At 42.5% G+C, this 24,954-nt stretch overlaps 1 protein-coding gene across 12 annotated transcripts in view; it reads right to left on the bottom strand.

Annotated features, from left to right (window-relative positions):
* Nucleotides 1–9,060, bottom strand: part of LOC120064617 (calcium-dependent secretion activator 1-like) — a 183,158-nt gene extending 174,098 nt beyond the window's left edge. For all 12 annotated transcript variants that reach the window (XM_039015223.1, XM_039015224.1, XM_039015229.1 and 9 more), the window contains exon 1: nucleotides 8,713–9,060. In XM_039015223.1, coding sequence (XP_038871151.1) covers nucleotides 8,713–9,060 — 348 coding nt within the window. The remainder of the gene's footprint in view (nucleotides 1–8,712) is intronic.
* Nucleotides 9,061–24,954: the final 15,894 nt, after the last annotated feature.

The following is a 24,954-nucleotide window of genomic DNA, read 5'->3' as shown; positions in this document are numbered from 1 at the left end:
GGGTCTGAATCCTTTCCGAATGCACTGTAATAAGGGAAACTAATGGCAGGACAATTTTGACTCTCAGTAAGCCAATTGAAGTCCTCTACCCATCAAACCTAAATAATGCAGTCCAAGTGACCATTACAGTATCGGAAGCTAGGCTTGAAAAATTCCAACTTTTCCAAACTTCCCAGGATTGCCAGAAATCCTGGTTGGAACATTCCCAAAATCAGGAGCGAGTTTTTGGGAAAGTTACCAGAATCTTGTAGCCCTAGCAGCTACCTAATCTCACCACTAGGTTGTTTAAAGGACTGGCCTATCCTGTCCTTACTGGCAACCGTCTCTTTACAGGATGTCAAGCCATGAGACCTGGAGTTGTTGCTAGGCAGACCAAATGGCACTATATTCTGTATGTAATGCAGTACTTTTGGCTAGATTTTTGGCCAGGACCAATAGGGTTCTTTTAAAATGTAGGTGAGACAGTCTTCTACTTCATGATGCTACTTTGCTGTCGGAGTGGACCGCGGAGCTCTCGACTCGGGCTGGGTGCATCAGATCAAGATTTAGACAGACTACTCCAGACACTATTGCGTCCCAAATGGCCCCCTGTTCCCTACATAGTGCAATACTTTTGACCATGGCCTACAGGGCTCAGGTTTCCTTCCTATCCCTGCTTTGATATATCACCAAGATCTGACCCTGGCTTTCATGTGGCTAATGAGTTGGGCCGATCCACTTCACTTATCTTGTTATATTAATCCTCCAAATCCTAACCTTCCATCAGGCTCTCTCTGCGCTAAACATCTGTGTCCCAAATTCCCTATTTAGTGCACTACTTTGACTGGAGCCCATAGGTGTATTAGTAATGAGCGTGTAGGGCGTAGTCTTTCTTTTGCTTCTTTCCATCTCGTTTACACTTCAAACACATAACTAAACCTCGGACAGACATAGATAAAAACCTGCACACTCTGTCCCACAATATATATATATATATATATATATATATATTTTAACCTTTGTTTAACTAAGCAAATCAGTTAAGAACAAATTCTTATTTACAATGACAGCCTAGGAACAGTGGGTTAACTGCCTTGGGGATTCAATCTAGCAACCTTTCAGTTACTGGCCCAATGCTCTAACCACAAGGCTACCTGCCACCCCAAATATCATCCAAAGTAAATGGACAAAACACACACAAATGCTAGACATGATCATTTCCATACTATTTCCAGAAAGAGCCACGTTGGCACCTCTTCAGCAGCGTCATTAAAAAGCTCTTGAGGACCAAACGACAAGCAGAGGATCGGAGGAGTGAAGTGAATTACAGAAGCACGACTACTAGATTACAGGAATGCTAACTTCATCAACCTCTCAATTCGCCACTGATTTGCATCTCAATCGTGTTCACAATGAATTCATCAGGCCTGCGCTGCGTAGCTCCCCTGCTCCTGTTCCCTGGTCCCAGTTAGCAGAGGAGGCGCAGATGAGAAGCAGGGGAGCAGCGGTGGGGCGGTGGACCCAGGAGTTAGGGGGATATCTTATTTCATGAAGGGTCAGTCAGAGATTGAGGTTTGAATATAGTGCAGGGAATTGGTGTTTCTCAGATGGATCATGGATAGAGGGAGGTAGGTAGGATATGGTGTGAGTAATCCACTGACATCCCTAATACCCAAACAAACTCTAGTAGAGGCATTGTAATGTCACATATGAATACAAATCTGTGTACACAAATTCACATACACCGAATATGTACACAAGTACATGAGCCTATATGCACACACACTGACTCAAATATGTTTGGTGTTTAAGAATAGACCCAATGGCAGCACAGCAAAGCAGCAATGTTCACAATATGCCCCTTCTCCCTTTAGCTGAGAGAGAGCTTTCAGACTGAAGAAATCATTTTTCACGGGCCTCAAAAGGAAGTGACAGTCAGTAATTGCCCCATTGTGTTGTGTCTTTCACAGGGTCACTGTGCTGCACTTCAAGGAGCAACAGCCCAACTCCTTTTCCTCTGCCTCTGCTCCCTCCTCTGTCTGTCTGTCTGTCTTTCCGTACCACGGCCTGTTTCACACTGATAGCGCAAGTCACTATGTTCTGTTGGTGTGCCAGCCCCAAGTCCTAATAACGGATTATAATGCTGCACCCTGGCTGTTCCTCTCCTCTCCTCCGCTACACAGCTACACAGAAGGGCTTTCAAGTCCTTTCATTACACAAATGCTTTCATTACACAAACGCTTTCATCGTATTTTGGTGACTAATCTGGGACTATAGGAAAAACTATAGGCTGTATATTGTTTCTAGATGTATCCACCATCGGGCAATGAGGAAGAAATTATTACGTGAGCCATTGGTTTGATTATCAACGGGCTTCCAATGGGAAACCTTATATAACAACAATTACAAAGTATGGTCTCATGACAATATGTCATGACTATACAACCATATTTTATATAATATGAATAAATAATATGTAAATGGATGATGACTACATTATAAATTATAATATTATAGCTTTAAATGTATTTGATTGATCAGTGATCAATGTTTCTTTTTTTTAAGGAAACATCTATTTAAGTTCCACTGTAGTGCTTGGCAAGTACCTGTAATTTTAGGCCTTTCCCAATGTGCAAAAACTGGTTGAATCAACATTGTTTCAACATCCTTTCAACCCAAAAAATGTATGTGATGATGTTGAATCAATGTGTCAAAACTGATAGAAAAGATTCTCTCCATGAAGTCCCAAACTCAGTCACAACAATAGATCTGTAATGCAGTTCAGGGTAGCCTAATGACTTCATCTTTTAGCTAATGGTCTCAGTCGGTAGTGACATTAATGACTCACGGTCCTGAGTAGACTGGGTCAGAGTGTCCCAATATAGTGCACTAGGGCCCATAGGGCTCAATAATAGGGGTGGTATATATAGGGAATATGGTGCCATTTGGGATGCTGCGATGGTTCCAACGTGTGGGTCCACTGTGGGGCTCAAAGCATAGGTAGGTAATATGGTATTGACTGGTAAATGTGTCTGTCTGGCTTTTCATTTCCCTGTCTAGAAGTTGAGACCTAACATTAATGACTTACAGTATTATCTGATTTCAACCTTTATTTCAATATGTGTATCAGTAGGGCAATGATGCACATATCTAAACCCCTCTGCTCAGTGTCCAATGGATTTGCAACCTCTTTCATAGAGACAAATGGTTAGCTATACTGTTCTTGACCTCTTTAAATGTACAAATGCACAACTTTATATATATCTGCATACACGGGATGTAGCCTACAGCATGCTATGGTGCTGGACGCGTGTCATGTCAACAGGCCTCAGAATTGCCTGCATTCCATTATTAAAGGCAGCATCTCCACTAAAGGATCGCAGACGACTACTGTATGTGGCTTCCATTCAATCTATACACACACTCCATTGGAACTGTGGCTTCCATTCAATCTATACAAATACTCCATAGAATTGACATACCTGTAGATACAGTGTATTCGTTCATTTAAAGCACTAATGCTAGTAGTGATTAGTAGGGATAGGAGACAGTGGTGGCTGGTGGCACTTTAAATCGAAGGATGGACTCATAGTAATGGCTGGAATGGACTAAATGAATGGAATGGCATCATTCCAGCCATTACTATGAGCTGTCCCCTCACCAAAAAATCAAATCAAATCAAATGTTATTTGTCACATGCGCCGAATACAACAGGTGCAGACCTTACCGTGAAATACTTACTTACAAGCCTTTAACCAACAATGCAGTTTTAAGAAAAATAAGAGTTAAGAAAATATTTACTAAATTAACTAAACTAAAAATAAAAGAGAAACAATAAAAGAACAATACCGAGGCTATGTTCAGGGGATACCGGTACAGAGTCAATGTGCAATGTACAGGTTAGTCGAGGTAATTCAGTTAATATGTACCATAGGTAGGGGTAAAGTGACTATGCATAAATAATAAACAGTGAGTGGCAGCAGCGTAAAAAAGGAAAGAGGGTCAATGCAAATAGTCCGGTCAGCCATTTGATTAGCTGTTCAGCAGTATTATGACTTGGAGGTAGAAGCTGTTAAGAAGCCTTTTGGACCTAGACTTGGCGCTCTGGTACCGCGTGCTGTGCGGTAGCAGAAAGAACAGTCTATGACTAGGTTAGCTGGAGTCTTTCACAATTTTTAGAGCCTTCCTCTGTCACCGCCTGGTGTAGAGGTCCTGGATGGCAGGCAGCTTAGCCCCAGTGATGTACTGGGCCATATGCACTACCCTCTGTAGTGCCTTGCGGTCAGAGGCCGAGCAATTGCCGTACCAGGCAGTGATGCAACCAGTCAGGATGCTCTCGATGTTGCAGCTGTAGAACTTTTTGAGGATCCGAGGATCCATGCCAAATCTTTTTTGTCTCCTGAGGGGGAATAGGCATTGTAGTGCCCTCTTCACGACTGTCTTGGTATGTTTGGACCATGATAGTTTGTTGGTGATGTGGACACCAAGGAACTTGAAACTCTCGACCCGCTCCACTACAGCACCGTCGATGAGAATGGGGGCCCGTTCAGCCCGCCTTTTCCTGTAGTCCACGATCAGATCCTTGGTCTTGATCACATTGAGGGAGAGGTTGTTGTCCTGGGTCCGCACTGCAGGTCTCTGACCTCCTCCCTATAGGCTGTCTCATCATTGTCGTTGATCAGGCCTACCACCATTGTGCCACTGCAAACGTAATGATGGTGTTGGAGTCGTGCTTGGCCACGCAGTCATGAGTGAACAGGGAGTACAGGGGGGGACTAAGCACACACCCAATAGGGGCCCCCGTGTTGAGGATCAGCGTGGCATATGTGTTGTTGCCTACCCTTACCACCTGGGGGCGGCCCATCAAGCAGTCAAGGATCGAGTTGCAGAGGGAGGTGTTTAGTCCCAGGGTCATTAGCTTAGTGATGAGCTTTGGGGGAACTATGGTGTTGAACCCGGAGCTGTAGTCAATAAACAGCATTCTCATGTAGGTGTTCCTTTTGTCCAGGTGGGAAAGGGCAGTGTGGAGTGCAATAGAGATTGCGTCATCTCTAGACCTGTTGGGGCGGTTTACAAATTGGAGTGGGTCTAGTGTTTCTGGAATGAATGTGTTGTTGTGAACCATAACCAGCCTTTCAAAGCACTTCATGGCTACAGACGTGAGTGCTACGGGTCAGTAGTCATTTAGACAGGTTACCTTGGTGTTCTTGGGCACAGGGACTATGTTGGTGTGCTTGAAACATGAAGGTATTACAGACTCAGGGACAGATTGAAAATGTCAGTGAAGACACTTGCCGGTAGGTCAGTGCATGCTCGGAGTACACGTCCTGGTAATTCATCTGGCCTTGCGGCCTTGTAAATGTTGACCTGTTAAAAGGTCTTACTCACATCGGCTACAGCGGAAGTGATCACACAGTTGTCAGGAAAAGCTGGTGCTCTCATGCTTCAGTATTGCTTTCCTCGAAGTGCGTATAGAAGTAATTTAGCTCGTCTGGTAGGCTTGTGTCACTGGGCAGCTCACGCCTGGGCTTCCCTCTGTAGTCCGTAATAGTTTGCAAGTCCTGCCACATTCAATGAGCATCGCAGCCGGTGTAGTGGGATTTAATCTTAGTCCTGTATTGACGCTTTGCCTGTCTGAAAGTTTGTCGGAGTGCATAGCAGGATTTCTTATAAGCGTCTGGGTTAGAATCCCGCTCTTTGAAAGCGGCAGCTTTACCCTTTAGATCAGTGCGGATGTTGCCTGCAATCCATGGCTTCTGGTTGGGGTATGTACGTAAGGTCACTGTGGGGACGATGTCATCGATGCACTTATTGATGAAGCCAGTGACTGATGTGGTATACTCCCCAATGACATCGGATGAATCCCGGAACATATTCCAGTCTGTGCAAGCAAAACAGTTCTGTAGCTTAGCATCTGCATCATCTGACCACTTCCGTATTGAGTGAGTCACTGGTACTTCCTGCTTTAGTTTTTGTGTGTAAACAGGAATCAGGAGGATAGAATTATGGTCAGATTTGTCAAATGGAGGGCAAGGGAGAGCTTTGTACGTGTCTCTGGCTATAGAGTAAAGGTCTGTAAAATACAGCCAACTGTATATTATTCATGTCGTTGTTCAGCAACAACTCAGTGAAACATAAGGTATTACAGTTTGGTTGGTAGGATAGCCTTGAACGAGCTCATCCAGTTTATTTTCCATTGATTGCACGTTGGCTAATAGGACGGAGGGTTACACACTCGCCGACTAATTCTCACACATGCGTCCCCTGTATCGGCTTATTTTCTTCATGCGAATGACGAGGATTTGGGCCTGGTCCGGTATCTGCAGTAAATCCTTTGCGTCTGACTCGTTAATAAAGAAAGTGAGTAATCGCTGTTCTGATATGCAGAAGCGCTTTTTGGTCATAAGAGACGGTGGCAGAAACATTAGGTACAAAATAAGTTTCAAACAACGAGAAAAAAACACAAAATAGCACAATTGGTTAGGAGCCCGAAAAATAGCAGCCATCTCCTCTGGCGCCATCAGCCTCCTCTGATGGGAGATAATAATATGTAAATGTGCTAAATACACTGCACTTTATCCCATCAGTGGGTAGGCCTACAATGCAGCGCTGTACCCATGCTGACTCCCATGAGTCATCACAGATATGAAGAACAAGCGTTTGTCTGCCATTTAATGAACAGGAATTAAGTGAGGCTTCTTCCCGAATGGCAACCTACATGTATTTCCTTTATAGTGCAGTGTAAGCGCACTACTTTTGACCAGGCCTCATAGGGTGCGCTATACACTCTTAGAAAAAGGGGTTGCAAAAGGGTTATTTGTCTGTCCCCATAAAATAACCCTTTTTGGTTCCAGGAAGAACCCTTTTGGGTTCCATGTAGAACCCTCTGTGGAGGCTGGCAGGTAGCCTAGCAGTTAAGAGTGTTGGGCCAGTAACTGGAAGATTGCCGGTTTGAATCCCTGAGCTGACTAGGTGAAATATATGTTCACGTGCCCTTGAGCAAGGCACTTAACCCTAATTGCTCCTGTAAATTGCTCTGGATAAGAGCATCTGCTAAATTACTAAAATGACAATGTAACTGAAAAGGTCTAGATAGCAGCTTTTTTATAAGAGTGTATAGGTATAGAGACCTATGCCATTTTGCAAACACTGTAGCCTGCCATTGTACTTTGCAATTAAAAAGCTGATAATATGGACATCAAATAGTGGGCATGTGGGATTATAATTACATTATCTTTTTACATGGATCAACAGTTTTGGTTTTGATCATAGGAACAATGGATAGACACTCGTCCAAAACATACGTATGACTAAGTTTAGCGATTTAATATTGAAGAAACTGTTATTCCGTTAACCATTAGGGTTATATTTTTGTCGGTATCTTGTGGACATGTTGCGTCGGTTGGGCAGCATCCCGCGACGGTTGATAAGTGGCCACCAGTACAATATGTTCTCAAAATCAGCTATATCTAGCCTACATGGTCGCCTATAGGGACAGTTTATATTAGGGCTGTCAAACTGATTTTGCCCCGTGGCCGCATTCGGTCTTCAAGTAGGGTCGGAGGGCCACACTAACAATTGGTTACCGTATATGTATTTCCTCGTAGTCAAAACTTGCGAAAGATAGTCCTCTATCTTTTTGGAATTTTCGATATTCCTTGACTGTCTAGCTTTAATTTCGGTGATTATCAGTGAGCCGGGAAACAGTCGTGGAAACAGTATAAATATAGGTCCATTATCATTCCTACACAGTTTCGATTTGGTATTAGTCATTTTAAAGTAGGCTATATTGAGTTCGTCCCCCGAAAAAAATAAAGAAATATATATTTAGGCCATATGTTTTCCACCCCTGGTTTATATTGAGACGAAATATGGGTGGCATATTGAAGGCTGAATGTATGCCTATTCACCAAACAGGGAAAGGGTTTAAATAAACCATCATTTACCCTATCTAAATAGTATGGTTCATGGTATGTGGATCACGTGACCCAATCAAATATTGATTGATTAAATAATTTAATTTCTATTAATAAATATGTATTATGGTATAGACTGCCTGCAGTCTCCCCGCTAAAAGGAAAATGTGCAGCCCTTACAAATGTCCTCAATCTTGTCAGGACTTGGGTTTTGCTATAAGTCACCTTGGGAAAATGAATCGAGGGGTCAAGTGATGACGCAAAAAGGCAAACATTTTATCCTATAACAGGAATAGCACGGCACACAGCTCTAGACCTCAAATGAAAGCTAGTCAAATGGTGATGTCTTCACCTGCAATGACACTGCTTTATTTAGGTTATATTCAACATATTCCCTTCCAAAATATACATTTATAAATGACACGGTGCACGGATTGGACGGTTTGCCAGGCGCTGCGACTGATTACTGTGTGTGTAGAAGCGTGTTTTTTTCTCTGCAACATCCATCTGCATGATGGTTGCCTACGTACCCACACCATAGCTGCCTGTGCTTCATATCCTCGCAATATGCATGGCTGAATTCAGCTACATTCTACATTCATATAAACAGTGTTGGAGGAAAAGGCTAATGTTTGCAAGGTATAGCCTATCAATTAGATATGATGGTATTGCGTTAGGGTTTGTGGGATGGTAGGTTTATTATTAATGTAGCTTTTATCCGGCCCTGTATGACAGCATCTAGCTAATCATTGATGTGAAAAGGAGGCTATTCGTTGACATGTGGTGATTTACGTCCCCTCCACCGTGTATGGCTTACCTTCTGTTGTCGCCTAGCCATATCCGTGGGCTGTTTTGCGTTGAAAGGGTAGGCGATGCACCGCATCACAAATACATATAGTTGCAGCTTCTTTTTGCGCTCCTCTTCCTCCTTCTGCAAATTCGCCTCCTCCACCTTCTCCTGTTCGCTGGCAGCAGACGGGCTCGGGCTGGTCGGGCGAGCACTACTGCGACTGCTGCTGCTGGGCGCAAGCCCGCCGGAGCTCTCGCTCGTCCGGCTTGGAGAGATGCGGGCTCCGCTCTGGGGTGCCGATGCCTCCTTGTGATGGTGTTCCTCCTCGACCATCCCACCATCCGATTCCTCCTCGCTGGATGACGGATCCAACATATCGCTGCCTAGAGAGGATGTAGCCTGGCAGAACTCCTATTTGCAGAAATTGTGAAATTGATACGAATTCGAACAATAAACTGAAATTAAACCGTTATCTGATTCAAAACGAAAGACACCCGAATTTGCTGAGCCTTTTCTTAAGGTTGCCATAAAATACGATTTATGCTTGGAGAGAGAGCTGAGATGTTGCACGCACACAGACAGCACAGCAATCTCTTCCTGCACAGTCTCGCCAGTCACCGCCACGGAAGTGCAAGAAGGAGGTGGGAGAGAAAGGGAGGAGGGGCGCGAATGAGTGAAAGTGGCTCCTTCAATGAAAAACGCAAGCGATGGCCTCTTCCTGCCAGTTGGGCTCTAGAATTGTTGAACGAAGTCGCGCAGGCGTAAGGAGAGGAGCTGGCCATGGTGCTGAATCTGTTCTTTGGCGCCTGCCTTTCGGTCGGTCGCGTGAAACGGGGTAAACCAGTTTACTTTGAACGAATATCCATTATTGACCTCTGCAGTTGTTGATGTTTTGTTACAGTGTGTGTACGCGTACTGTATTCACAAATCAATTAAATTGAGGTGTAATAGGCTACATGTAAATATGTAGTGAGTGACAGTGGTAGGTGTATTACCATTACATTATAATATACAATGTATAATTACTATTAAGAATGACATACTGTAAACATAATCTACTGCCCCTACAGATTAATAATCCCCACAAACAGTAGCGGTTCTAGCTTGTATGGCTCCCTGGGCGACCCCCACCCCCCCTTCAGTGCCCCCCCCCCCCCCCCCTCCCCACACAAAAGTATGTCTAGGAGACAGAACGCGTCTCCTTCCTGAGCGGAATGACGGCTGCGTGGCCCCATTGTGTTTATACTTGCGTACTATTGTTTGTAAAAATGAACGTGGTACCTTCAGGCGTTTGGAAATTGCTCCCAAGGATGAACCAAATCAAATCAAATCAAATTTATTTTATATAGCCCTTCGTACATCAGCTAATATCTCGAAGTGCTGTACAGAAACCCAGCCTAAAACCCCAAACAGCAAGCAATGCAGGTGTAGAAGAACGGTGGCTAGGAAAAACTCCCTAGAAAGGCCAAAACCTAGGAAGAAACCTAGAGAGGAACCAGGCTATGAGGGGTGGCCAGTCCTCTTCTGGCTGTGCCGGGTGGAGATTATAACAGAACATGGCCAAGATGTTCAAATGTTCATAAATGACCAGCATGGTCAAATAATAATAATCACAGAAGTTATCGAGGGTGTAGCAAGTCAGCACCTCAGGAGTAAATGTCAGTTGGCTTTTCATAGCCGATCATTAAGAGTATCTCTACCGCTTCTGCGGTCTCTAGAGAGTTGAAAACAGCAGGTCTGGGACAGGTAGCACATCCGGTGGACAGGTCAGGGTTCCATAGCCGCAGGCAGAACAGTTGAAACAGGAACAGCAGCAAGGCCAGGTGGACTGGGGACAGCAAGGAGTCATCATGCCCGGTAGTCCTGACGCATGGTCCTAGGGCTCAGGTCCTCCGAGAGAGAGAAAGAAAGAGAGAAGGAGAGAATTAGAGAGAGCATACTTAAATTCACACAGGACACCGGATAAGACAGGAGAAGTACTCCAGATATGACAAACTGACCCTAGCCCCCCGACACATAAACTACTGCAGCATAAATACTGGAGGCTGAGACAGGAGGGGTCAGGAGACACTGTGGACGTCTAACCAGACTTGTGGACGTCTACAATTTTTTTTCCCTGCGGTCTTGGCTGATTTCTTTTGATTTTCCCATGATGTCAAGCAAAGAGGCACTGATTTTAAAGGTAGGCCTCGAATACATCCGCAGGTATACCTCCATTTGACTCAAATTATGTCAATTAGCCTATCAGAAGCTTCTAAAACCATGACAATTTTCTGAAATTTTCCAAGCTGTTTAAAGGCACAGTCAACTTAGTGTATGTAAACTTCTGACCCACTGGAATTGTGGTACAGTGAATTCTAAGTGAAATAATCTGTCTGTAAACAATTGTTGGAAAACTTACTTGTGTCATGCACAAAGTAGTTGTCCTAACTGACTTGGCAAAACTATAGTTTGTTAACAAGACAATCGTGGAGTGGTTGTAAAACGAGTTTTAATGACTCCAACCTAAGTGTATGTAAACTTCCGACTTCAACTTTATATTCACAGTATTATGAATGAATTGTGGTTTATTTGGTAGCACTTAATAGTGTGACTGATTTTAATATTTGCAGTAATACTGTACAATGTTAGAGGTGCACTATTTGATAGATTCCCCCACTCCCCTACCTCGGGCTTCCAGTGGGGAGAGCAGAGGTCAACCTACCCCCACCCCCTCCCCCTCCCCAGCTCGTACTTCTGAGTGGGAGACCTTCCCAGGCAGTAGCCTGCCTAGCTCACAAACTAGAACCAGGGCGCCCACTCCGACAAGGTTAATTGACCCACAGTCCCACACGGTGACATGCTATCATTGGCATGATGAGCAAATGAGCGATAGAAAACTGACAGCCCAAATGTCACCATTTCAAAATGTTTGTGTGGGCGCCCCATGTCGCCCTGGGCGGCTGCCCATGTCACCTATACCTACGTCCACCACTGCTCACAAATGACCATTCAGTGTTTAGAAAGTGTTCATACCCCAGTGTCAGGTGGAAAGCAGACTGAACCAGGTATTCCTCTAGGATTTTGTCTGTGCTTATCTCCATTCCAATTCTTTTTTATCCTGAAACACTCCCCAGTCCTTAATGATTACAAGCATACTGATAACATGATGCAACCACCACTATGCTTGAAAACAGGGCCACAACTTTGGTTAATAAAAAAATAAAAAAATTACCCCCAAATTCATGGTATCCAATTCTTAGTAGTTACTGTCTTGTCTCATCGCTACAACTCCCGTACGGGCTCGGGAGAGACGAAGGTCGAGAGCCATGCGTCCTCCGAAACACAACCCAACTAAGCCGCACTGCTTCTTAACACAGCGCAATGAGACAAGGATATCCCTACCGGCCAAACCCTCCCTAAACCGGACGACGCTAGGCCAATTGTGCGTCGCCCCATGGACCTCCCGGTCAGCTGCGACAGAGCCTGGGCTCGAACCCAGAGTCTCTGTTGGCACAGCTAGCACTGCGATGCAGTGCCTTAGACCACTGTGCCACCCGGGAGGCTTCAACTTTGGTTTTTGAAGTGGGGGGGACATAATATATATACTGTATATTTTTTTAAATATTTTTTATCGTAGTGGGATAAACACTTCAAACAGCCTACCCGACCTCTTGGAGGCGTCCACATGGTCCTAAAGCCCACTGTTGCCTTGTTTTGTATCACATTCCAATAATAAAACTGTGGGTGGGGTGACAAAAATGCATGTCCCCCCAGTCCCCGTCCCCAGTGTTGCACCCCTGCTTGATAATATGGAGAGTGGTACTCAGTAATGTTTTGTATTGGATTTGCCAAAAACATAATACTTTGTATTCAGGACAAAAATTATTTGCTTTACCACATTTTTTGCCTTGTTACTTTAGTGTGTTGTTGCAAACAGGATGCATGTTTTGCAATATTTTTATTCTATACAGGCTTTATTCTTTTCACTCTGTCAACTAGGTTAGTATTCTGGAGTAACTACAATGTTGTTGATCCATCCTCAGTTTTCTCCTATCACAGCCATTAAATTCTGTAACTGTTTTAAAGTCACCATTGGCCTCATGGTGAAATCGCTGAGTGTTTTCCTTCCTCTCCGGCAACTGAGTTAGGAAGGACACGTATCTTTGTAATGACTGGGTGTATTGATACACCATCCAAAGTGTAATTAATAACTTCACCATGCTCAAAGGGATATTCAATGTCTGCTTTAATTTTTATTTTTACTCATCTACCAATAGGTGCTCTGCTTTGTGAGACATTGGAACACCTCCAGGTTTTTGTGGTTGAATCTGTGTTTGAAATTCACTGCTCGACTGAAGGTAGTCATTAAAGCCTTACTCGGCCTTGTATAATACTGACTTAACCAGCAAGTAAACCCTTAGTAGCTTTGGTGCCATTATTTTGTAGACATCCTTGTTAGCTCTGTATGAAAAATATGATAACATGAATGTTACATATAAGGTATGTAACGTTATAAGTATAATGGATTATAATTAATTATGCATTGTAAGATTTGTTATGAGCATGCTGTATGACTAGTTATTACTGTGACCATATTGCCACCACACCGGAGGTCACGAGTCACGAAGGCAGTCAAATTCCAAATGACCATTTAGTCACGGTAATTAGGCTTCTCAAAGCTCTGATGCCATTGGTCATTAGTAGCCGACTAAACTTCCTAACTGCCTGCTACTCAGCATTCTATTGTGCCTCGAATCACTCTGACATCAATGCAAATGTATTCTAAAATTGAATCAATCACTTCACGAGAGCCCATGAGCTCATGTTGCACAACATTTCTATAGGGGACATTACAGCCAAACAAAGGTGATGCCACCGGGAAATTCGAGGCATTATCAATTGCTTGTCAAATTGTGAATGAGAGATGGATGAAGTGTTTACAGACTGCGCAAAAAACTAATCAGAGGTCATGCCTTTCATGCAACTTCTTTCAAAACGTCAGTAGAGTTGCATCATGCAGTCTTAGAATGTATTACAATCAAGACATATAGCCCAATGTTTCTGTCACATCTAAAGTTACATAAATAACTCTAAATTTAGAATATAGCAGTACCTGTTTCTTTGTTAACCGCTCAACACAGAATACTCCCTCAAATTGTTTGGAGAAAATATCCTTTCTATTTTATTCAGCTTTGTTCTGTTGTATTCTTCATACTATAAAATAATGCCAAGGAATTGTAAGCAAATTTTATCTGCTAAATGAACTAGTGTAGCCTACAGCCATATAGCATAGCCAGACCAGGACCTAACATAAGGACAACTCAGAGTATGCTATTCTGTTCTCCTGAAATAGACTACATTTTTATTGTTTCTTTAGACATGTCTAAAATAAATAATGGATTTATTGTGAAGGTGTAGGCTATATTACATGCATGTATTAGACGTGTAAAATGTAGATGTTCCAAATGTCTGCTTCAGTGGCTTGTGTGGAAGCCAGGAGATGCTAAATGTGTTTATGTTAATTAACGGTCAATTACCATGAGACCGGCAGTTATTTGCTTGACAATCACCAACTGCCAGACTTTCACCAACGCCACAGCCCTATGTACAGTATGGCCCTCTTATATTATAATGTCCCGTAAAGTGTTACCAAAAATATATTTGGATCAAGATCAGTTGATGCTAGAGCACCAAACAGCATAAGCTTTTTTTATAGCACTGTACACACCATATTTATAATTCGATGACTAACCATGCAAAACACACAGTAACAACACCTACAGTCAGAAGTTTACATACACTTAGGTTGGAGTCATTAAAACTCGTTTTACAACCACTCCACAAATTTCTTGTTAACAAACTATAGTTTTGCCAAGTCAGTTAGGAATCTGCATTGTGCATGACACAAGTCATTTTTCCAACAATTGTTTACAGACAGATTGTTTCACTTATAATTCACTGTATCACAATTCTAGTGGGTCAGAAGTTTACATACACTAAGTTGACTGTGCCTTTAAACAGCTTAGAAAATGTCAGAAAATGATGTCATGGCTTTAGAAGCATCTGATAGGCTAATTGGCATCATTTGAGTCAATTGGAGGTGTACCTGTGGATGTATTTCAAGGCCTACCTTCAAACCCAGTGCCTCTTTGCTTGACGTCATGGGAAAATCAAAAGAAAACAGCCAAGACCTCAGAAAAAAAATTGTAGATGTCCACAAGTCTGGTTCATCCTTGGGAGTAATTTCCAAACGCCTGAAGGTACCACGTCCATCTGTACAAACAATAGTATGCAAGTATAAACACCATGGGACCACGCAGCCGTCATACCACTTAAGAAGGAGACGCGTTCTGTCTCCTAGAGATGTACGTACTTTGGTGTGAAAAGTGCAAATCAATCCCAGAACAACCGCAAAGGACCTTGTGAAGATGCTGGAGGAAACAGGTACAAAAGTATCTATAGCCACAGTAAAACGATTCCTATATCGACATAACCTGAAAGGCCGCTCAGCGAGGAAGAAGCCACTGCTCCTAAACCGCAATAAAAAAGCCAGACTACGGTTTGAAACTGCACATGGGGACAAAGATCATACTTTTGGGAGAAATGTCCTCTGGTCTGATGAAACAAAAATATAACTGTTTGGCCATAATGACCATCGTTATGTTTGGAGGAAAAAGGGGAGGCTTGCAAGCCAAAGAACACCATCCCAACCGTGAAGCACGGGGGTGGCAGCATCATGTTGTGGGGGTGCTTTGCTGCAGGAGGGACTGGTGCACATCACAAAATAGATGGCACCATGAGGAGGGAAAATTATGTGGATATATTGAAGCAACATCTCAAGACACAGACTTGTATACACCTCTGACATATAGGCAATTTAAACAACCTATTATTAGGTGTAAAGAGTTTAACTGGAACTATCTTGGTGCAGCTGTGTGTAAAGGCTATTCAGGGGTTAATCATTATGATGCCGTCTCATACTTGTCATTTTGCAGTTACAGCTGCAAATATATTAACATTTTTACTGTGAAATTATGTGGTAATAGGATGTTCCACATGACTGCTGCAGTATGTGTTTGATACGTGTGTGCCATGTGTGCGTGTGTGCCGTGTCTGTGTGTGTGTAAGTATGTGAACTGTATGTGTGCCATCGTGGGAGTGTTTGTAATTCTAGGGGGGTCTTTCGCCATAGAAATATAATATCTTGAATGCCAAAAAGCATCAGGAAATTTTACTTGAATGTGAATGTCCATTCTAGTCCTTCTCTTTCTAAATCTAGCATTGTGTGGATGTGTCAGAGTAAATATAGTGTTTCCTGGTCCCCATAACAAAATGCTATGGATTATTCCTCAGTGATTAAAAACCTGCGCCATTGTGGTTGATGGATATGACAACATTTCTTTTGACTAATGAAGGCTTTGCAGTATGTAGCACCATCCATCCACCAGCTCTGACAGGATTTGGGTCTCCGATGTGAAACTGCACTCTGCATACTATTAACTACAGCATTACATAATAGTCCTATATGCAATTCATTATACAATCTCTGTTAGTAAAACTTTTTCATATTGGAGCTTACTGTGTTATGAACATTAGAAACCATGTGTTTAGAAATCACCTAGCTACTCAAGTTACACTATGCTCCACAATAGATCCTGGTAAAGTATTGTTTCATGCTCCCTCTTGGTCAGGTTGGTATTGTGTAAGACAAAGCATTCTCTACAGATTACCTTAAAAAAGGCAATAAATAAATCAGTAGAACAATAGACTGACATTTTATTACAGAAAGGCATCTTGCTGAGGAGCCCATAGGACCAGAGAAGGAACCTCCTTGTATTTACAGCACAGTTTTAACTGGTTCCTTTAGCAGCTACACACTTAGAAAAAAAGGTGCATTCTAGATCCTAAAAGAGTTCTTCAACCCTTTGAAGAACCCTTTTGGGTTCAGTGTAGAACCCAATCCCCAGAGGGCTCTACATGGAACCCAAAAGGGTTCTACCTGGAAACAAAATAGTTATCTTATGGGGACAGCCGAAGAACCCATTTGTAACCCTTTTTTCTGAGTCTATCTCAGTGGCTCTGTCTCCCCTGCAGTGAAGTGCTCACCCCAGTGTCTCTCTGAAGACTGTCTCTCTGTGTGAGATAGAGGACAGCTATGGAACCATGCCGTGGGGGCTGCAGGCACAGCGCCAGCATTACTCTCTCGCTCTCAATTCAATTTCAATTTAACGTCTCTCTCTTTCTCCCTTTCTCTCTCTCTTTCTCTCTCAGACAAAAAATAAAACAAGAAACACCACTGGCCCTAACATGAGTCCCAGATGCTCACCAATAAGAGTAGGCAGCAGATCCTTCTGCACATACGTTCACACTGTTTCACACAATCAGCCTGGTACTGTAGCAGTGCTTGCTTGGTTGGCCGTGCTAAAGGAATAATACAACCATAGAAGTGATACTTTGTTTACACCCCACTGAAAAACAAACAAATTTACTGCTTGTGGGGCAAAGAATCTGAATTCTCACCATGAGACCTGTCTTCACCATACTACAACTAAAGTACAGGGCAGTGGACTTTGTAAATGTGTTAGTGAGTGAGATGAGATCTAATAGTAAGGTTTTGTTCTCTTTCTAGCTAAAGACGCCACCTCCGTAATTGCTTCTACTCCCCCCTCCTACTATGGTATTATAATCATGACAGAATTACGTGACTTTGTATTTTGAAATTCGTAGTCACACATTGAGATTCGTGGTCGCAAGAACGATTCGCAAATGTGTAATTACATTTTGCAAGCTTGTATCATGATGTGTGAAAGATTTTAAAATGGTCGCAAACATGTAACTTGATATTTGAATGCATTCAATAAGATTTGCAAGTATAATTTATTTTCAGAATGATTTCAGAAGTCCATTTACGAGTATGAATATTCTGATCTGAATCAAAAATAAATTTGCAGATTTTGAATTTGCTCGCGCTCTGAGTTCTGTCACTGTTGTCACGTTACCAAGAGATTCGTAAGCTTGTAAAACGTTTTGTATGTCTGTAGAACGAGATTTGCAAGTGAAAATGTGATTTGCGCTCTGGGGGCAGGACCTTTTGCAACCACGAATCTCAACATGTTACCACCAAATTCTAAATACAAACTCCTATAGTTCTGTCATCATTATAATCCCATATCTTCTCCTGTTCCTCATCTCCTCCCTCTTTCTCTCTCTGTGCTGGGCAAGGGCTACCCATGGTGCTGCAGGCAGGCATAAAGGAAAGCAGGCTCGGCTCAGGCTCAGCTCAGCGTGTGCTGGATGGGCAGGCATGATGCTTTCATCCTGCTGCCCGCTGGCATTCAGATGACATTGAATCTTACAGCCGGTCCCGTGAGGTGACCAGCTGACATCTTCAGATGTTTCCCCAGTTAGCGCCTCTCAGCACTCCAGCTGAGTGGTGCAGCTGTCTAAGGCACTACATCTCAGTGCTAGAGGCGTCACTACAGACCCTGGTTCGATCCCGGGCTGTATCACCACCGGCCGTGATCGGGAGACCCATAGGGCGGCGCACAATTGGCCCAGTGTCGTCCGGGTTAGGGGAGGGTTTGGCCAGAGTAGGCGTGTGTGCACTTTCATGTTTGTGTGCATCAATGCCAGAGCTAACAGGGACATTTAATTGCCCTTAGTTTTTGATTGTGAAGTAGGTTTTCCTATAGATACTTACGTTGGACATACTGTGTTCTCTGATTTAGTAATATTGGGAACATGAAATGGCTTTTAAACTCATCCTGTGTATAATGTGCAAAAAAATGCTGATTGAATCATACATAGTGCAGATGAATCATAAACACACAACATATATAAAATATACATCCATATTGCATGACTTCATTTCTGAAAGAAGAACTGACAGTGTGATGTAAACAATGAATGACATTTTGTTATCCCTATAGAGCTGGTATTAGATGCCTACAGTAAGACTTTAGAAACGTTGCGTAAATGCATATTTCCATTCCAAGTCGCCTTATGGACTTCATTAAGTTCTAAGTACTTTGCCGAAGTTACACGGTCATTTTAAAACTCTTGTCTTCCATCCTCTCGACCTCAAAGATAGAAAGGGAGAGAGAGAGAAGGATAGGGAGGGAAAGATCAGTTATCTCAGTGATTTAGGGACTTAAACCCCCAACTCCTGACACTGCCATAATCACTTCCTTTATAGGACTCTTCAGTAATTCTCTCTATAACCTTTTAGAGGTTAAAACCCTGGATGGGAGACCAAAGTGGAGCTGTAGATACATCAATTCTCCAGTAGGAGGTGCTTCCCAGCCTATAGTTTTTTTCTGATAGTGGACATAACGTTGAAGATCTGATGTTATTTTAAGGTACAAATTCAACATATTTTATAGAAGGTATGTCTATATAGAAACTTGGTTACCATGTTGACGTCATCCTTTGGTTGAAATTTCTCCCTCATTATTTCCCATGTAAATTCCACGTCACCATACGTAGACAAATTACATTGAAACAATGTTGATTCAACCAGTGAGATGTACATTTAACCAGTGGGATGGCCCAGTGGGATGCAAATGGATGTTTCCCTCTAAATCCGAAGTCTGTTTCTATACCAGTTCTAGCATTAGATCCTCCCCATTAACAGAACTTTATCTACTCATGGAAAATGAGTTAAATCAGAATAGAGAGTCTGAAAACAATCTTTGTTAAAATATGGAAAGTCAGATGGGAGCATATACATTTGAGTTGATAATGTATTTTATTACATTTAGCCGACTGTTTTCCCTTTTCTCTCTGCTGTTATATAATTTGAACGATCTTCCTTAAACCAGATTATAATCCCTCCTGAATCTTTGTCACATTTAACATGTGGATTTTTCACTGAAGGTACAGTAAAGTCCCTGTAATTTTTTGGAGAGGATGTTTGTAAGTCTCCTGGACTCCATGTTTGTAGAAGTATAATTGTGTCTGAACTATATACAGTTACAGTATATAGAAAGTCTGGGTCTGTGCTTTCCACACCAAAGGTTGAAAATCACAAACCCTGAATGTTATAGCTGCTCATACAGTACTTAAAGATGTTATGTTTCAAATGTTCCTTTACGATGTGTTTAACAGTGGAATGCTTGATCTGTGAACCAATGTGTTATCATTGTGGGTGTTAGCATGTGCTATAATAGGTTATGGGGATACAAAAATAAAAGTATTTAAATATTCATTCATAATAATAGTTAGGTAAAAAAGAAAATAAAAGGTTATTTTTCTCTCATTATTATCTAGGCTACATTGCCTATGCATACACTGGTACTTTACCCTGGATGTCATCTGTAGTGCATGTATGTTTTTACACTGAACAAAAACATAAACACCACATGCAACAATTTCAAAGATTTGACTGGAAATACAGTTCATATAAGGTAATCAGTCAATTTAAATACATGTATTAGGCCCTAATCTATGGATTTCACATGACTGGGGATACAGATATGCATCTGTTGGTCACAGATACCTTTAAAAAAAGGTAGGGGCATGGATAAGAAAACCAGTCAGTATCTGTTGTGACCACCATTTGCAGAACAACACATGTCCTTCACATAGAGTTGATCAGGCTGTTGATTGTGGACTGTGGAATATTGTCCTACTCCTCTTCATTGGCTGTGCGAAGTTGCGGAATATTGGGGGGAACTGGAACACGCTGTTGTACACATCGATCCAGAGCATCTCAAACATGCTCAATGGGTGACATGTCTTGTGAGTATGCAGGCCATGGAAGAACTGGGACAGTTTCAGCCTCCAGTAAATGTGTACAGATCCTTGTGACATGGGGCCGTGCATTATCATGCTGAAACATGAGGCAATGGCAGCGGTAGAATGGCACAACAATGGGCCTCAGGATCTCGTCACGGTATCTCTGTGCATTCAAATTGCCATCGATAAAATAAAATGTTGTTTCTTGTCTGTAGCTTATTCCGACCCATATCATAACCCTACCACCACCATGGGGCACTCTGTTCACAACTTTGACATCAGCAAACCGCTCGCCCACATTACGCCATACAATCTGTCTGCAATCTGCCTGGTACAGTTGAAACCAGGATTCATCCGTGAAGAGCACACTTTTCCAGCATGCCAGTGACCTTCGAAGGTGAACATTTGCCCACTGAAGTTGGTTACGACGCCAAACTGCAGTCAGGTCAAGACCCTGGTGAGAAAACGAGCACGCAGATGAGCTTTCCTGAGATGGTTTCTGACAGTTTGTGGAAAACTTATTCGGTTGTGCAAACCCACAGTTTCATCAGCTGTCCGGGTGACTGGTCTCAGACGATCCCGCAGGTGAAGAAGCCAGATGTGGAGGTTCTGGGCTGGTGTGGTTACAAGTGGTCTGCAGTTGTGAGGCCGGTTGGACATACTGCCAAATTCTCTAAAACAACGTTGAAGGTGGCTTATGGTAGAGAAATAAACATGAAATTATCTGGCAACAGCTCTGGTGGACATTCCTGCAGTCAGCATGCCAATGGCACACTCCCTAAAAACTTAAGACAAAACTGCACATTTTAGAGTGGCCTTTTAATGTCCCCAACAGAAGGTGCACCTGTGTAATGATCGTGCTGTTTATTCAGCTTCTTGATATACCACACGTGTCAGGTGGATGGATTATCTTGGCAAAAGAGAAATGATCACTAAAAGGGATGTAAACTAAATTTGTGCACATTTGAGAAAAATACGCTTTTTGTGCTTATGGAAAATTTCAGATCATTAAACATCGGACCAAACACTTTATATTTTGCTTTTATATTTTTGTTCAGTGTAGTTCAGTATGCCTATGTTAGAGCAGATTAGAGCCAACAGGTCTCTTATCTGGCTGTCCCGTGCTAAGGACTTTGTTGCAGTCACTACTGCATAGCTGTTCTTCTCTACTGCATGTTGTGGCTGGCTGGGTGCTTTGCCAGGGATGGATCGGTGGGGGGGGGGGACATGAGGACCAGGAGCAGCGTGGTGACTGGGGCCAGGGAGGATTTGGACTCTCTGTAGCTTGGGGCTCCTTGGTGTTGAGGAAGGGCCCTGCGACTCTTGTAGTGCTAGTTAGAAACTCTAAACATAGAGTCTCTGGGCTAGGTGTGGGTATTGGAGGGGTTCTGGTCCAGGACAGTGTCTTTCAGGACTTTTGGGAAAGGCCTGACTCCGTTCTTGCTGAGGTGCACGTGGTCATAAAAGTGATGAGGTCCAGTGATGCACCAGGTGCACATTTGTCAGAGAGGAACAGGCCTGTGATACCTCTGTGTTGATGGTGTCGATGACTCGCTGGGGAATGTCTAGTCTGGGGAGAAGAGTGGAGAGGTTGATTCTGGCTGAAAGGAACTCATTTTGTCTCTCTGTCTGTCTCTTTGTGTGTCTCTGTCTCTCTCTCAAGCGCTCTCTCTCTGTCTCTCTCTCTCTCCCTCTCTCTCTCTCACTCTATCTGTCTCTGTTTCTCTCTCTTTGTGTCTCTGTCTCTCTATCTCACTCTCTCTTTCTCTCCTCCCCTGCATTTCTCATTTCACCGGTTGGAATACAGAGGCATTCAAATCACACGGTTGAGAAGTTTAATATCTTTCTGAAACATTTCCTTCTCTTACACAGACCAATATTGACTCATGGAATGTTAGTCAGTCTGCTGCCTCTATCTGTCCTTTGACCTGATACATTGGGAACATGTTGTATTTATCATCAGTGTTTTGTTTAATTGTTTAGTGAGAATGTACTTTATGTCCTAACGAAACTACATTGAACAAAAATACAAAGAAACTTCAAATATATATATTTTTTCATTCTCTTCTTTGTGATGTATTGTTGTATGTACAGTAATTCCTCCTCTACAACTCACTATTTCTTTCTTTCCCCCCTTCTCTCCATCTCTCTGTTCCTCTATTTCACCCCTTCCCTGAGTGCCATTAAAATATATTTAGTAGTTAATTGTAATGTTTGCACGATGAGTGACCTTGCCTGAGACCTGAACACTTGTATTGAACTAATGCCTATATGCCTTACCTCAGTGGGCTAACACAATACTGTGGTACTAATGAGACCTTGTTCAAACCCCAGTCAGACACATCATTCATACTTCAACATGGAGGTTTCAACATGAAGGTTTCATCATGAAGGTTTCATCATGAAGGTTTCCCACATGTCTTTGAGTCAACCTCCTTGACCGAGGTTAGAATTTTTAATCCACGTTGTTGATGTTGTTGTTGTAAGTCTTACATGAAGGGGGCTCAGTCATGATTGAGACTTTCAATATGTTTCGTCTGCAGGATTTTAATTGCTTTTCATTTCTGTGTGTGGTTAATAGAGCCATTTTGAAAACTCAGAGTAGAAAAAAAAATCGCACAACGCTATTCTGGTAATCAATCACCAGAACAACCTGCATTTACATAATTATGTTCTGCTGCTGTAGCTGCCAGCCCCAGGACTCAGTGCAGTTTTCAGTACAGGCTGAGAAGGTGCAGGCGGTGGCTCAGGGATGTACAGCTAGCTACTCTCTCTCTCTCTCTCGCTCGCTCGCTCTCTCTCTCTCTCTCGCTCGCTCTCTCTCGCTCTCTCGCTCTCACACAATGTCTCTCTCTCAGCTCCAGACATTCATCAACGATAACCACTTTATTAAGCATGCTGTGGATTTTTCCCATGCCTTGTTTTGAGGGCATGTGCTAAATCTACATAGTATCATCATTACTTTGCCTTACCTTCCATTGACATCTGGGAATGGAATGTAAAAAGAAACAGGAGGTTTTTTCAAAGTCTTGCATTTCATGAATTATGTATGTCACTTTTAATTTACCATCTTTGTTTTGTAGAGGTTGTGCTAAAAAGTGTCTTTAAGCCCTCAGTTGTATAGATATTTCTTCACATTTAGCTTAGGTTATTTATCTGAAGACAATATTAGTTCTGTTTCATCAATGCGTTTGTATTTTTTATACACCAATATAGTTCAGGGTTGTGGTTTGAGAGTTCAAGGGGTGTGGTTTGAGGGTTCAGGGGTGTGGTCTGAGGGTTCAGGGGTGTGGTTTAAGGGTTCAGGAGTGGAGTATGAGGGTTCAGGGGTGGAGTCTGATGGTTCAAGGGGTGTGGTCTGAGGGTTCAACAACAGGTTGAGTAGAGTCAGCAGCCTGGTTGGCTGAATGATGAAGAATGGTGCACAGAGAGGCGCTAAAAGTCTGCAGAGGTACAGCAGCTGTAGCTAAGGAGCTCTTTTAAATATTTAAATGCTGGGAGTGTTTTAATGTGAGATTGATGGAATAGGGTCAGTGTTATCAGTGCAGTACAGGAGCTATCTCACAGAGCGCTGCTTTGCTCAACAAACAGACGATTCAGCTCATCAGCTTTGCAAGGCACATATTCACATGAATGTTGATTCTAAAGCAACAACACTTAGAGGGTTCCTGTTTTGTGGTGAGTGCGGCAATTTTGCATGTATGAGGTGATCACGACTGTTGACATTTGACAGCATCAAAATTGAGGTGACTAGAGAGAGGTAACACTTATTTCAGAGGGGCTAAGACAAACCCATCCTACACATTCCATCCCGTCAAGACAGATTCTTTGGTTTAAGCGCAGAATCTGTCCACAAGAGATTACTTATGTGTGTATGTTGTCCCAAGCCCCCGACCCAAGCCCACCAATCAGAGACTGGTTTATTCAAATCAAATCAAATCCCTATTCAATCCTCTTCTTCTTCTGTCTCATAAATCTTGCATTGCCTTTGAATTGGGTTCACAGGTCAACAGCAGCAGATATCATCATTCAGACCATTTGCTTCTGACAATCACTTAGTCCTCCCTGCCTCTGTTCTGTTCTGCCAGTCTGAACAGGACACACATTCTCACGTTATCTCTCTCTCTCTCACGTTATCTCTCTCTCACACGTTATCTCTCTCTCTCTCTAAGTTAATACACACACATGGCCCGTTGTGCACCCTGTTACTATGTATTCAACATATCTATCAATCACTGCATGGTGTCTAGGTTGCAAATACATGTGTGTGTATTTAATTATTTGTTATATAAATACTTATCTTCTGTGTATTCAAGTGTTTTCAAATAATGTTGCCCGAATCAACTACCTCTATTGAAAGTATTTTAAACTAATTTCCTATAAATAGCCTACTATTTCAAAGTATTTAAAAATAATAATTTAAAATAGCATCTTCAAATATCTGGGTTAAATGCATGGAAGTGTATTTCCAAATACATGCAATATTGTCTACTTGTCTTTAACATACTTTTTCTTCTAAAAGTACACAATATATACAAAAGTATGTGGACA

Source organism: Salvelinus namaycush, chromosome 20 (genome assembly GCF_016432855.1).
Source record: "Salvelinus namaycush isolate Seneca chromosome 20, SaNama_1.0, whole genome shotgun sequence".
NCBI lineage: Eukaryota > Metazoa > Chordata > Actinopteri > Salmoniformes > Salmonidae > Salvelinus > Salvelinus namaycush.
Note: the sequence above shows the minus strand (reverse complement) of the source record. Positions and strands in the feature narration are given on the sequence as shown.